The sequence below is a fragment of the Gekko japonicus genome, unplaced genomic scaffold, assembly GCF_001447785.1.
Source record: "Gekko japonicus isolate JY-2015 unplaced genomic scaffold, Gekko_japonicus_V1.1 scaffold633, whole genome shotgun sequence".
Taxonomy (NCBI): Eukaryota; Metazoa; Chordata; class Lepidosauria; order Squamata; family Gekkonidae; genus Gekko; species Gekko japonicus.
Window position 1 is genome coordinate 200,997 of NW_015175375.1, and position 13,137 is coordinate 214,133.

The 13,137-nt window shown below is 40.5% G+C and overlaps 1 protein-coding gene across 2 annotated transcripts in view; it reads left to right on the top strand.

Moving 5' to 3' along the window:
* Window positions 1-1,785: 1,785 nt before the first annotated feature.
* DCLRE1A (DNA cross-link repair 1A) overlaps window positions 1,786-13,137 on the top strand; it is a 19,884-nt gene continuing 8,532 nt past the window's right edge. Inside the window, exons 1-5 of one of the 2 annotated variants that reach the window (XM_015425528.1) lie at window positions 1,786-2,604; window positions 4,470-6,032; window positions 8,424-8,557; window positions 11,450-11,568; window positions 12,082-12,225. In XM_015425528.1, coding sequence (XP_015281014.1) covers window positions 2,133-2,604; window positions 4,470-6,032; window positions 8,424-8,557; window positions 11,450-11,568; window positions 12,082-12,225 — 2,432 coding nt within the window. In that variant the 5' untranslated portion in view covers window positions 1,786-2,132. The remainder of the gene's footprint in view (window positions 2,605-4,469; window positions 6,033-8,423; window positions 8,558-11,449; window positions 11,569-12,081; window positions 12,226-13,137) is intronic. The other variant, XM_015425529.1, reaches the window with a different exon arrangement.

Consider the following 13,137-nt stretch of genomic DNA (forward strand, 5'->3'; position numbering starts at 1 on the left):
CAGATGCCGAAGAGAGAACGGAAGACGTGAAATTGTTGCTGACATCAGGTATGTGAGTAAGAAGAGGGTTGAGGAGTGCTTCCTGTGCCTGAGAAATATATATTCGCGGGAATCTACATAGGTATAAACGCGTGTTAAAGGATGTGCTTTAATTTCTGGTAAGTCAAGCGGTGAGCTCAGGGCATCTGTTTTGAGGGCAGAGTCCATTCATTGGGTTTTTTACGGGCTTTGTAGCACAAGCACCACGGCAGTGCCTTCTCTACTTACTTTGAAATCTGGCCTTTCCCCCTCTTTAAACATTGCTCTATCAACGTTTACTTAGGTATAAGCATCTCAGTGAGACTTAAACTTCCAAGTAATATTCCCAGAGGGATAGCAGTGTTATGCAACAAGAACAGGGGGGGAAAGACTCATAAGATTTTATTCCAACATAAAATTTTCTGAACTAGAGGCTCCTTTGTCAGATGTTGTGTAGCCTTTGTTTCTTGCTATTTTTCCACCCTTCATAACCTCATATATAAATGTGTGTGCTTAGTGACAACTGCATACATCTGACTAAATGGGCTCTAGTCCGTAAAAGATTATGCTGGAATAAAATCTTGTTAGGCTTTCAGATGTCACAAGATTCCTGTCAAGTCTTTACTTCCAAATAAGTATCGAGAGGATATGATTGTGCAAGACTTTGTCCTGGAAGGTATATAGTTGGTTTTCCTTTTGTGCTGAGGTGAAAAGAGGACCTTAAAGATAGAAAAGACTACATGATATTGATTTAGATCAAGGGTTTGCTGCAGTAATACGACCATTAATTCCTTAGATCAAAATTTTGTAATTGCAGGGTTTGTGCAGACCTTATTGCTGGGTGTTGGGAGGACCTTAGTCTGGGTAAGCTCGCATCAGCCATGTCTTTGTGAATAGGCAACTCCCTGTTTTTGATGATCTTTTTGATTATGGGTGGTGATAAGGAAAGGGGCGTGGAGAAAAATCAGCTCCACTTTGCTCTTGTGTCTGTAAGGTTCTTGCTCCACCACACTTTTCCCACCAAGCTTTCTACTGGTGGAAGAGCAACTACTTTCAGTTCCCTGTCCTCACAGCAGGTCTCCATGCCAGGTGGTTGTTTTTGTCTGTGGAGTTTCATGACCCAGCAGTACCTTTTCAAGGGTCACACTGGTCTCTTGTGAGGAGGGCAAGGCGTGAAGAGATCAGCCACTGTGGGTACCTTCTGGTCACACAACTGGTTAGTCTTTAAGGTCTTTTTGTGTTTGCTGTAGCATGGTATGGGTTGCATCCTATGGAGGATTTAGATGGGTGGATGGTTTTTGCCAGGCCTCCATTTGTATGGCAGACCTCTGACTTCCCATTCATGCTGCTCCTGGAAGCCCCTTGTCTTTCAGAAACAACATGTGGGGAGACAAGGGGGTATTTGGGACTGCAGCAAGAAAGAGCAAGGCAAGAAAGGTGTGATTTTATTTTTGGTCCTGCATGTGGCAAAATTTCTAGCAGCTGTTGTCAAATCACATGTCAACTTTTGCAGTAGCAGCCTTTAAATTCTTTCATGTTTTCCTGTAGATCAAGGTTTATTGTGGGACAAGGGTTTGCTATTTATGACTCTTGTTGCAAAAACAGTAAAGACAATAATTTTTTGGCAGGATCAAAGCCTTTGTGGCTACTCTCTAGATATTTTTCTTGCATTTAAGTAAGTTACTGTAGAACTAATTTACCATTTTTTGTATTGTTATGTATTTTAGGTGTTTGAGTCAAACAAAGAAGTCAGTGGAACAGTCATGCTATCCTCTAACTAAACTTCCCAAAAGCTGATATTACAAAGACTGTTGTCCCAGGAGGAACAATAGATTCAGAAAGTCTCCTAGTATCCTTAAAAATTTCCATGGTTGATTTTTAAAAACAACTCATAGAATTAAAATCTCTGCATTTGTTTGTCTATTAAATCCATATTTTTGCGGAGAGTGTTTTATGTTTGTGGCCTAACTTCATTTTTTAAATTGCATCTGAGTATTTTTGTCATACAGACCAAGGAAGTAAAAAAAAAAGTAAGACAAGAAAGTATATACATTGGAAAATATCGGAATGCTATTAAATTTTGAAGAAATATTTTTGAATGCTTTGGAGTTGTCATGTCTGAAGATGACCTGTTGGAAGAGGACATCTGGGAGTACAAATCTATTAGAAAACCGAAGTCACCATGCCAGACTTCAGAAGTCACCTCCACAAATGCACAGGAATCAAATGATGAAAAGAGTACATCACAAAGTAATGGCAGCAAAAGTAATAGGAAAATATCTGAAGGAAAATACAAGCCTAATAAACGAAAGCAAAGGCCAAGGCAGAGGGGCATTCAGACATCCTTAAAGCAAGATCAGAATGTTGGTGTTTTCAACAGTTGTGACCATGTTGTACAGTCCCAAGAAAGAACATCATCTTCAACAAAACCAAAGAGAAGCTGTAAGAAGAAAAGCCCTGTAAATGCACGTCCAGTGTATGAAGGATACTGCCCAAGTTGCCAGATGCCTTTCTCTTTGCTGTCGGTCCAGATGCCTCAGTGGCATGTTACTGAATGTTTGGACAGTGCAGGAACTGCTGAACAAGGTACAGTAATGGGTAACAAAATGCTCCTCCAGTATGGTTTTTACACGCCCTATTCCTGTGTCTTTAAGAGCAGTCTGACTCTCAGAGATTTAGGAGATGAAATATTTTCAGTGCCATGAAAAGAGCATGCCTGTGCTTTTAAAAGCCCAGGAGCAAAGCCAGTGAAAAGAAAAACAGCAACCTTACTCTCTACTGAAAAATAACTTCTATAATATTAGATCAGGTTTTAAATTGGAATTGCAACTCTACATGTAGCATTACCTGATAAAGTAAAAATGTATATCAAATTTTTGGAGAAGAGTCTGACTTAGGGGTGTGCATGCAGATCTACCTGAGCCGAAAATATACCCAAATAATACCTTATTGGTGTTTTCTGAATATATTTTGGCTTACCAAATGTATCCAGGTTTTCTCAGGAAAGCTGCAGGGGAAATCCTGGATACATATGGGAATTACCAATAGATCCAACAACAGCAGAAAGGCGGGAGTAACCTGCTCCCGCCTCTCAGCTGTTTGTCACGCTTCTATTACAGTCCCTCTAAAGTTTAAAGGGGCTGCAGAAGCCAGCCCAAGGATCAGCTGTGAGAGTGGGGGGCAGACTGTTCCCACTGGCTTGGCTTGGGGCTGGCTTCTTCTGCCCCAAAAGCTGCTGTGCCACAGGGAGCAATCTGCTAGGTGTGGCTTCTTGTGCCCCAAAAGCTGCTGTGCTACAGGGGGCAATCTGCTAGCTGGCACAGCAGTTCCTGGGGCCAACTTCTCTTGCAACACAGTTTAAACCATGCTGCAGGAGAAGCCCTCCCAGCCAGGTCTGGGATTTTTCCAGAAACACCAACATTTTGGGGGGGTCCAGTAGACCCAAACCATAAAATACTGATTTTTTAAAAAAATTGCACAACCCTAGTCTGACTGTTGTGGAGTACACCTGGCTCCTTTTTAAATGCCAGAACATCTGTGTGTGTGCATGTGAGACAGAGGCTTGCAACATCTGACTGAGCCCTGGATGTGCAACAGAGCAGCTTGGTGTACTGTTGGTGGGATTTCTTAAGCAGTCAGTTCACTAAATCTTGAGTAACTAAACCTTGCTCTTAGAAAGCACAGATAATCAGGAACAAGCAATTTACAGAGCAGTTAAGTAAAATACTGGAATGAAAATACAAAAAAAAGTATCTTGCTAGTTAACCCTATCCTTACAAAGGACTCTCAACATTTCTTTTCCTAGGAATGGGTTCAAGTTGGAGCATTCTGGCACAGCCTGACAGGGCCTACGTTTGATACCAGCATCTGTGCAGGGAACTCCAATTCAGGCTAACAGTTTTACAGATTTTCCTGCAGCCTGGAATTTTCTAACCCAATCAAATATTAGGAGCACAGGCTCAAAGTCTCCCTTCAAGCCTGCTCTTCACCTATTGCTGCAAAAGTCTAGATAACAGGTTAAGACACCAAGGGGGACAACTGGTAATGATCTACCATGTCTCCCTTTAAATATTGGTTACACAATCAGATGAGCCCAGGATTCTATTCCATTCTTAGCTCTCTTGATGGCCATATCCCATTGGCCTCTATTGTCTGTTTGCCTTCCTAGGCAATTGGTTGGACACTGTGTGAAACAAGATGGTGGACTAGATGGACCACCTGTGATCTAGTAGGCTCTTCTTATGTTATGATTGCCAAGTATGTGTTCACAAATATTATTGGTTAGAGCCTGGAGCTTCCTCACAGCACTCCTAAGTAAAGCTTTTGGGAACCAAGTTGTCCGAATCGCTTTGGTCTTAATGCTGTAGGTTATTTGTAGTGATTTCAGAGATCAAGTATTGTGCTATAAATGATTTTTTTTTTACTACTCATACTTTTATTTGTTTTCTTAGAGTGCCCTGATGGTCTTCTGTGTACTTCAACCATACCTTCTCATTACAAACGTTATAGTCATTTTCTACTTGCTTCAAGCAGAGCAGGGGATCCTCTTGTGGAATTCTCATCTTCCAGCTTAGGAAACTGTTTTTTTGGTCCTGGTGCTTCTCAGTCCATTAACTGTAGCAGTACCACTGAAGATGGGGCATTGAAGGATTTGAACAGGAGCATGGGAAAATCTCCAGATTGCTGTGTTCTGTTACAGCAGAGTTCATCAAATACAAATTCTGTGGATGTGGTTAATATAAAGACTTCCTCTTTGGAAAACATTCAAGGTATCCATCAACACAGAATACAGTTCACAGGTGGTACAAATCAGGCTATGAGTCTGGGCCCCTTTTCTCAAGAAACCAAAGGCAGTCTTCATCAGGAAAGTCAATATGACTCACTTCAATTAAACACTCTAGTCGCAAAAGCTGACTTCAGCGACTGTGATATTTCTTATTCTCCTCTGAATACAGATGAAGAAAAATCTACAGAAGAGGAAGGGGAAGAGGAGGAAGAGAAAGAAACAAAGGTTAAACATCTCAGAAAAAGATTATTTGCTGTCAAAAGCCCAGAAGACAGGAGTGCAAAAGCTGGAAGCTGCGTCCTTAATAAACCAGCTGGTACTTCACAACAGAGGGAACTTGAGCATAACAGTGTTGAAGTAATGATCAGTGACTGCTGTGAAACTTTAAATATATTCCCAATTATGGATGGAGTTTCTAAGTCTTTTTCACAAGCTAGCATTTCCAGAAGGATTTTAACAAACAATCTTGACCTGGTGAAACACACTACAGAAGAATTTCCTACTCCTCTTGATTTCAAGAGTAGTGGGGAGGAGTTTGAGGGCCTTAAACTGAGTTCTTCCATACCCAATGCAGGTAAATGTGAGTCGAGCAATTGTAATTCAATAGCCAAGTCAGACACTGCTGTTAAAAACAAGCTGCTGGCATTGAAATTCACAGAAGAAAGCATTCAGCCTTTTCAACACCGGCAAGCTGGCTCTTTAGAGAAGTCCTGCAGTATAGCTAAAACTATTCCTGATTCATGTGGAAATACACTGTCTCATAACAATTCATATTCAATCATGAAAAAAGAAGGAAGGCTTAGTAATACTGTAACTGTGCCTGTTTTTCCGAGTACTGTTTCTCAAAAATTGCCACATGTTTCTGCTGCAAAGCTTAAAGTTCAAGCCATTCCAGCCAAGGAACTTAAACAAATGGACATTGGTGTTTTCTTTGGGTTGCAACCGAAAGCAAAAATGGAGAGTGACCAAAAGAAAAATCTTTGTGAGAAAACACACACATTGAGTCCACCCACTGCTTCAGGAAAGAGGTCCAGATCTAGAAAGAGGAAAGCTGAAGGCTCATTGGGAGACTCGGATGTGGTTATGGAAAGCTCAAGAAAAACTCCCACCCATGCAGAGCCAGCGTTTGGTGGGCAGAGACGCTGGCGAAAAAGATTTAGAGAGTCATGGACAGGTGAAGGTGAAACAAGAAAAAAACAGTGTCCTTTCTATAAGAAGATACCAGGTAGTATGTTCCGTTTCTTATTGTGTTGCCAAGTTTTCCCATTGATGGTAAAAACCATATTTTCTTTCTATGATTTCTACAATGTCTCTACTGCATTTCTTCTACACCTGCTCCAGCTTTTTCTGAATTAATTAATTAATTGGAGGAAGAAAACCTGTATCATTTGTTAACCAAAATATGCATGAAAATGTGATCTATTTTTCAATGAAGCATCAATATGCAAAACAAATCTAATTATACAGAGAAATGTGAAACTATATCATAAGAGCTTATGTTATTTTCCTGGAATAATAAGCCTGAAGGAATTTTTTTAAACAACAACAAAAACTTCTTAAAAAGACTAACCAAATTAAGTAATATTAGAATTGTGTTCCCAAATTAGATACTTCTTTCTGACATGTACTGTTTCTTAGTTATTACTAAATCTTATTAAGTTGTTACATTGTTGTCAATAGTTGTTCATGCATTTCATGTTTTATTTGCTCTTTGAATACGCAGTTTGCTTTATTTTATATGTTTGAGAAACTGACAATGCCATTGTAACCAGGTCTATTCAAAATCCTGCTCAGGTCTATTCAATGGGGCCAATTGCCAGGAAAGTGCTCTTAGGATTGCAGTATAAATTTATAGTCTGAAATTAGTTACCCAAATAGGCCGTCTCCTAATTAATTGGGGGGATTTGCGAAAGAGCAAGAGGCAGGTAACTGGAATTCTCCACCTATGTATACCAGGATTTTTCCTTTTAAGGGAACTCTCAAATAAACCAGGCAGATGGTCAACCAGAAAGGTCTTTATTAAAAAGAAAATGAAATAAACAAAAAATGAATACAAACACAGAAGAACTAACTAAGAAAATAAGGAGGAAGGGGAGAGATTTTTAGGGAAGGGTGATCATTACTGATTTTGAAGAGGTCCACAGAAGCAGCAGTCAAAGAGCAAAAACAGCCAGCATTTTGGGAAATGAAAGTGGGGGTGTGAGGAGGGATCCAAGGCACCAGGGTGGTCTGATTATAGGGCAAAAATACCCTTACGCTGGGAGGATGTGCTTGCCAGAAAACAATGACGTAGTGGCTTTACTGGAGATAGACAAAAGGTGTAAGAGGCTTGATGGTTCTATAAGCACCAGACTTGAAGAGCAATTTAAGTGTTGATTAATTGCCACTTAATCAGGGGGTAATGGGTATGGGGAAAGCGAGGCTGGGGTGTTGATGGGATTATGCTGAATGAATCAGTAGGACTTGGGCAACCCATTGTTCTTAAGTCATGCATCTCTCCAGGACAAGAGTGGGGTAGTAGCCAGCCACTCTGACTCGCATATTAAAATTGTTTTCCCAGGCTAATGCCTGGCTGGCATCCATCTCAGCCCATTTTGGCCCAAGCAGTGCCCTGCACCTCAAATATTGAGTGTGATATTAAGACGGGTGTTTCTCTCTCTTCCCATAAACTGCCCCTCTGTGGGAGGAGGGGTCTGACTGCTAATATCACTGCATGCTTACTCCTACGTAAATGCCCTTAGGACTGTAGCCTTAAGGGTTTTAGTATACAAAATTATACTAGTCTAGCAAAAGAATGAAGTAATTCACTTGAAATGCTTCCCTTGGATGTGTTTCTTATTCATCCATATAGACATACACTGTGAGCTCTACCACCCTAAAACCAGAAACCATCTCTCTCCTCTGTATATGTCTGGAGTTTTCCTAGTTCTTCTTGCCTTTCAGCTGTCCAGCCCCTCTTAGTATCCCTGTGGTTTAATATGTTAGGAACTTTTGAGGCCCTGAGCTCAGCAAATCTAGGATTTTGTGTTGAAAATCCCATTAACTTAAACAGTAATAAATGCATTAGTGTGTTTAATTTATATATTTCATTGTTAAGAATTTTAAAACAATTTTTAAACTATATTATTTTGTGAGGAACTTGCGAAAAACAAAAAAACACGGTTTCTGGAAAAGTGAGAAACAAGAAGGAACTGGAAACAGCAGGAAGACACATGCATGTCTGGTTCTTGTTGTTAGTCTTACAGAAGAGAAAATGTGCACAGATATAATTTGCTTCTGTGGTTTACCTTGACATTTTGCATTGCTTGGCCTGGTTTGAAAACGTCTGTTAAAATGATGCTCAGGACTTTATAGCTAGTGTGGTGTAGCAGTTAGTGTGTCAGACTGAGACCAGGGTGATCCAGTTTCAAATCCATACCTTGTCATTAAGGTCGTTGGCTTAATTAGTCAGTCACTTTCTCTCAGTTTAACCTTCCTCATAGGGTAGTGGCGAGGATAAAATGGAGGCCGAACATTGCATGTGTGGGTAAATATGGAAGATAGATGAATTGTGTTTTTTTTAAGGATCGTAGCTGTTCCCATGTATATGCGCTAACGAAATTGTATGGATTTGTTATAGGAACAGGTTTTGTAGTAGATGCGTTCCAGTATGGAGAAATTGAAGGATGCACAGGCTATTTCCTGACACATTTTCATTCTGATCATTATGGTGGCCTCACAAAAAAGTTTACATTCCCAATATACTGCAATAAGGTACGTTTTTTTGTAAGTCTCGCATAGATGTACCCTATAACCTTTATAGTGACTTTATACTGAACATGGCTGCATACAGGCATCACGTTTAACCATCTTTAAACCAGGAGGTTCCTGCTCCTGGCTTGCTGCTGGCCTCATGAAGGCTTCTTGCTCCACCTCGTCCCTTTTCCCAGAGAGAGCACAGCAGTAGGTATACTGGGAAGGGCTTTTAGTGTAAGTCAGATAAGTTTCTGGAAACAGAGAAGTGTTTCTCTATTTTCTTAGTTTCTTAGCCATTGGGAGTGGTCTGTCCAGCCTCTGTTGTTTCTTTCATGCATGTTTCCTCGGTGATCTGTTATCAGGTTTTTCTGGTGCTTCTTTTCTGCATTGCAAGACCAAACCACAATCATATTCTCTAACTGTATTTCATTGACAGTGTACCTACCAGACAGTCTTTATTTATAAACACATGATTAGGTTATTTGTCTTTATTGCTTAAGATGAATTTGAGTGTCACTATCATAGAAAAGGGAATGAATTAGAATAGCCCAGGCCTCAACGGATCTGCTTGGCAGAGGGCCTGTGGTGCCTTATTTCCAGCCCTTCTGACAGCCCAACAGAACTGGCACCCATAGCTGTTCCTCAGAGGCAGGGTTGGGGTGCTGCGTAAGAAGCTTTTGCCCCATTTTCCCATGTAGTATTCCATTCTCTGCCTTTTATGTACAGCTTTCCCCCAAAGGCCTTGCTTAAGAGGCAAGGAATGGGGTGCTTTTTAACAAGTTCTTTTGGTAGCTGCTGTGATGCCTCTTGGGGCTTTTGGCACGAGTAGCTAATGTGGCAATTCCACTTGTCTCAAAAGTTGTGCCTAAGAGGGGGTACTGGAGCCCTTCTTTAGAAGGCATAGCAAGGGAGCACATGCAAGGAGAGTTCAGATGGACAGTAGACAAACAGAGAATGACGGACGGATAAGATTCTGTGTCGCCTAATAGAAAGCACTAAATAATACATAGAAGAGTGTGCATTTAGCCCTCCTTTCCATTCAAAACATAGTCTCACGTGCAGTCTTTTCTTTTAAGAACCCTAGCTGGACTTTGTTATATGCTTGTAAACTTAATATGTATTTTGCCAGTAAGATTGCATCAGACGTCCTACTCCAGCACTCTGCTCTTTTTGCCCCCTTTTGCATATTTGTTTCTGCCTGGCACGTATGCTAACTGGACGCTTTCTGGTTTCCCTTTCCAAGTACTGAAGATGGAACTTTTTTCAAATAAATAAATATATAGGTAAAATATTTTATACCACTTTTCCACCCAGCTTAGTGTCCCCAAGCCAGCCCACAATCAAAAACATTGAAACAAGTTATGGAAACAAACAACTGTCAAAAGGGTGACAAGGAAGGTAGACAAAAAGGGGTTGTTACTCTTGCCAAGCCATTTACTTTAAACGTTTTCAAAAGCTCCTGTTGACTAAGGCCAGTGCGTCTCCATGCCTCCAGTGCCACCAGAATTACACAACTTAGTTCAAAGTAACTGTATAAATGCCAGAAATCTATCTGTTGCAAAGCTGTGTACAACTCTAAAGCAGTGTTCCCTCTAAGCTGAGTTAGCTCACAGTTTTTTAGCCTCCAGCTCACACATTTTTGTCTTAGCTGAGGAAGGATGGCTCCAGAGCAAACTAATTTATGCAGCAGCCAAGGTGCTTGCTCACAACTTTAATGCCAGTAGCTCACAAAGTAGAATTTTTGCTCACAAGACTCCACAGCTTAGAGGGAGCATTGCTCTAAAGTACTTTAGGAAAATAAGCAAATGCAAAAAGTACTATCCAAGCAATATATGAAAACTGGCACAACACACTTATATGTGGTCAAAGGATCTGTGGTGGGAAAAATTGCTCTGATCTAGTTCAGGTGGTAAAACCTTTGGTGGACAGGTACTTTCAAAATGCTGGTGGGGAACCTAAGATAGAGTACTCCCTATACAGGCTGTCCCTGTTCATAGAAACCGCAGCGTGGAAAGTTTATCCCAGAATCTAGTCATTTTTTTTGTGTGTGCATGTTTATAGCCAAAATGTGGTGTAAGATTTTGGGGGGGGGCTGAACTCCATATGTCCCCTCTACAGAGACCTGCTTGAGGCAGGTCACATGATTATGGGAAAAAAATGTATTTGTTATTGTTAAGTCTGGCTCCGAAATTTTTACACTGGGTCTTAGATCTGAAGAAAATGTATCAAGGCTTCCAAAGTTACATTTTTTCAAAGGCATTTGAAAGGATGGTATATAAAATGTCATAGCTGTTCCTTTAGAAAGAGGTTCAATTGCCCTGAAGAAGTCCCCTAGATAAACTGTATCTGTGGAGGTTTCCTCTTTCTAGTTTTGCCGTCTATCTGTAGGTCTTCAACATTCTAACAGTTGACTTCTGAAAGGTATAGGCTTTTTCATCCCTTGAATATTAGGTGGTTCAAATTACACATTACATTTTTGAATGAGTTGGGTCTGGGTTCCTTTGACCCAGCTCACTTTACCAATTTGTCCCAGGACCACAGCATGGGGGGAAGAGGGGTTCCTCCCTCTCTGCCATTTTTCCAAATTGAAATGGCCCTGGAGGGCAGAGTCATTTGCCCCATTTTGGAGCTATATGTGCAAGGCATACTGTATGTGTTCCTTCCTGGCGTCATTTCAGCTCATGAAAATGTTGTAAGAAAAGGCAGGAGCCCCTCCGCCCATCATGGCATGAACCTGAGCCAAATCAGGCCCCTGCCATTTTCTGTAGCTGCTTTATGGCTGTGTGGAAAGCCAGCTGGATCTGGAAATGTAAGGTGTAGTTTGGCCCTTAAGTCTTTCTGCATCAGATAAAATTGTGGGTAATTGACAAAATGGGGAATATTGTTGGCTAAACACTCTTGGTTTTTCAGATAACTGGAAATCTAGTGATGAGCAAGCTTCACGTGCAAAAACAGTGTGTCCACATCTTGCCAATGGATAAAGAATGCATAGTAAATGGGATCAAGGTGGTATTGCTCGATGCTAATCAGTAGGTATCTTTGGCAAAACCAGCATCAGTGTTTAACAGTTAAATTAATGTATTTTAACTAGAGATCTTTATTATCTATATGGATTTGAATACATGAATTCCAGCAGTGTGTCCACATCTTGCCAATGGATAAAGAATGCATAGTAAATGGGATCAAGGTGGTATTGCTCGATGCTAATCAGTAGGTATCTTTGGCAAAACCAGCATCAGTGTTTAACAGTTAAATTAATGTATTTTAACTAGAGATCTTTATTATCTATATGGATTCGAATACATGAATTCCAACAGTGTGTCCACATCTTGCCAATGGATAAAGAATGCATAGTAAATGGGATCAAGGTGGTATTGCTCGATGCTAATCAGTAGGTATCTTTGGCAAAACCAGCATCAGTGTTTAACAGTTAAATTAATGTATTTTAACTAGAGATCTTTATTATCTATATGGATTCGAATACATGAATTCCAACTCAAAATGCCTTTCTTCTCATCCTCCACCGTTTCACTCCCTGGCAGTTGTCCTGGTGCTGCAATGATCCTTTTTTCCCTTCCAAATGGGACCGTTGTATTGCACACAGGAGACTTCAGAGCAAGTCCTTCTATGGAGCATTATCCTTTTCTGATTGGCCAGAAAGTTCACAGTCTGTACTTGGATACTACGTAAGTTATTTAGTCTGCATTACGTCCTAGAGCTATTCTGCTGTAGATTTAGTTATGCTTACACTATGCTGAGATACTTGTGAATCTGATCTCATTCTCTTCCTGATGCTACAGACAATCTGGGGATCTGGGGCCCCGGATAAGTCATGGGGCAGATTATGTTGCCTCTTTCTAGTCACAGAAGGCACAGCAGTTTTATGCTTTGTCTCGTCCATTTGTCCTAACATATGTAACAGTTGCAAGGGCCATAGCAGACTCTGTTCCATATTGCACCGCTCTCCCCCATAGGACTGTAACTTGCTCACATGATCTTTCATTGCATTTTTAACCAGTTTTGGGCAATTTGGAGTTCTTGGAATTGAGTTCCTCAGCACTTGAGGACACTTTTGGCATTCCTAGACTCTGACCAATATCTGCACACTATTCCTATGCATTCCATTGGTACTTCTTACATCTTTGGTACCTGCATACATCTGCTTCCTTCCACTTTGTTTGACTGAGCTCACACCCTGCCTGACTCATATACATCATGTTCTGCTAATGTGGGCAACAATACCATCAAATGTATTACATTACTGTGACAGATTTTGCTTAGTTGATATATAAACAAACAACCCACCCACCTGACTGCATAAAAGTTGCAACCTGTATGAAATGAATGCCATCTTTATAAATGTTAACAATGATCAGTGAAAAGTAACATTACAGGATGAAAAGCACAAAATTTTTGAAAGCAAACATAAAATTATCAAGCATATATTAGAAAATACATAATAATAGGGAAGCGGTTAAAAGTAGTATTCCTTACGGTGATCAGTGCAATGTTAGCTACAGTGAGATGGAAAACATTACCATCCTCATCTTATGCAGCCAGTCTTCTGTGCTGGTTGTTGTATTAGGACCTGCAACAGG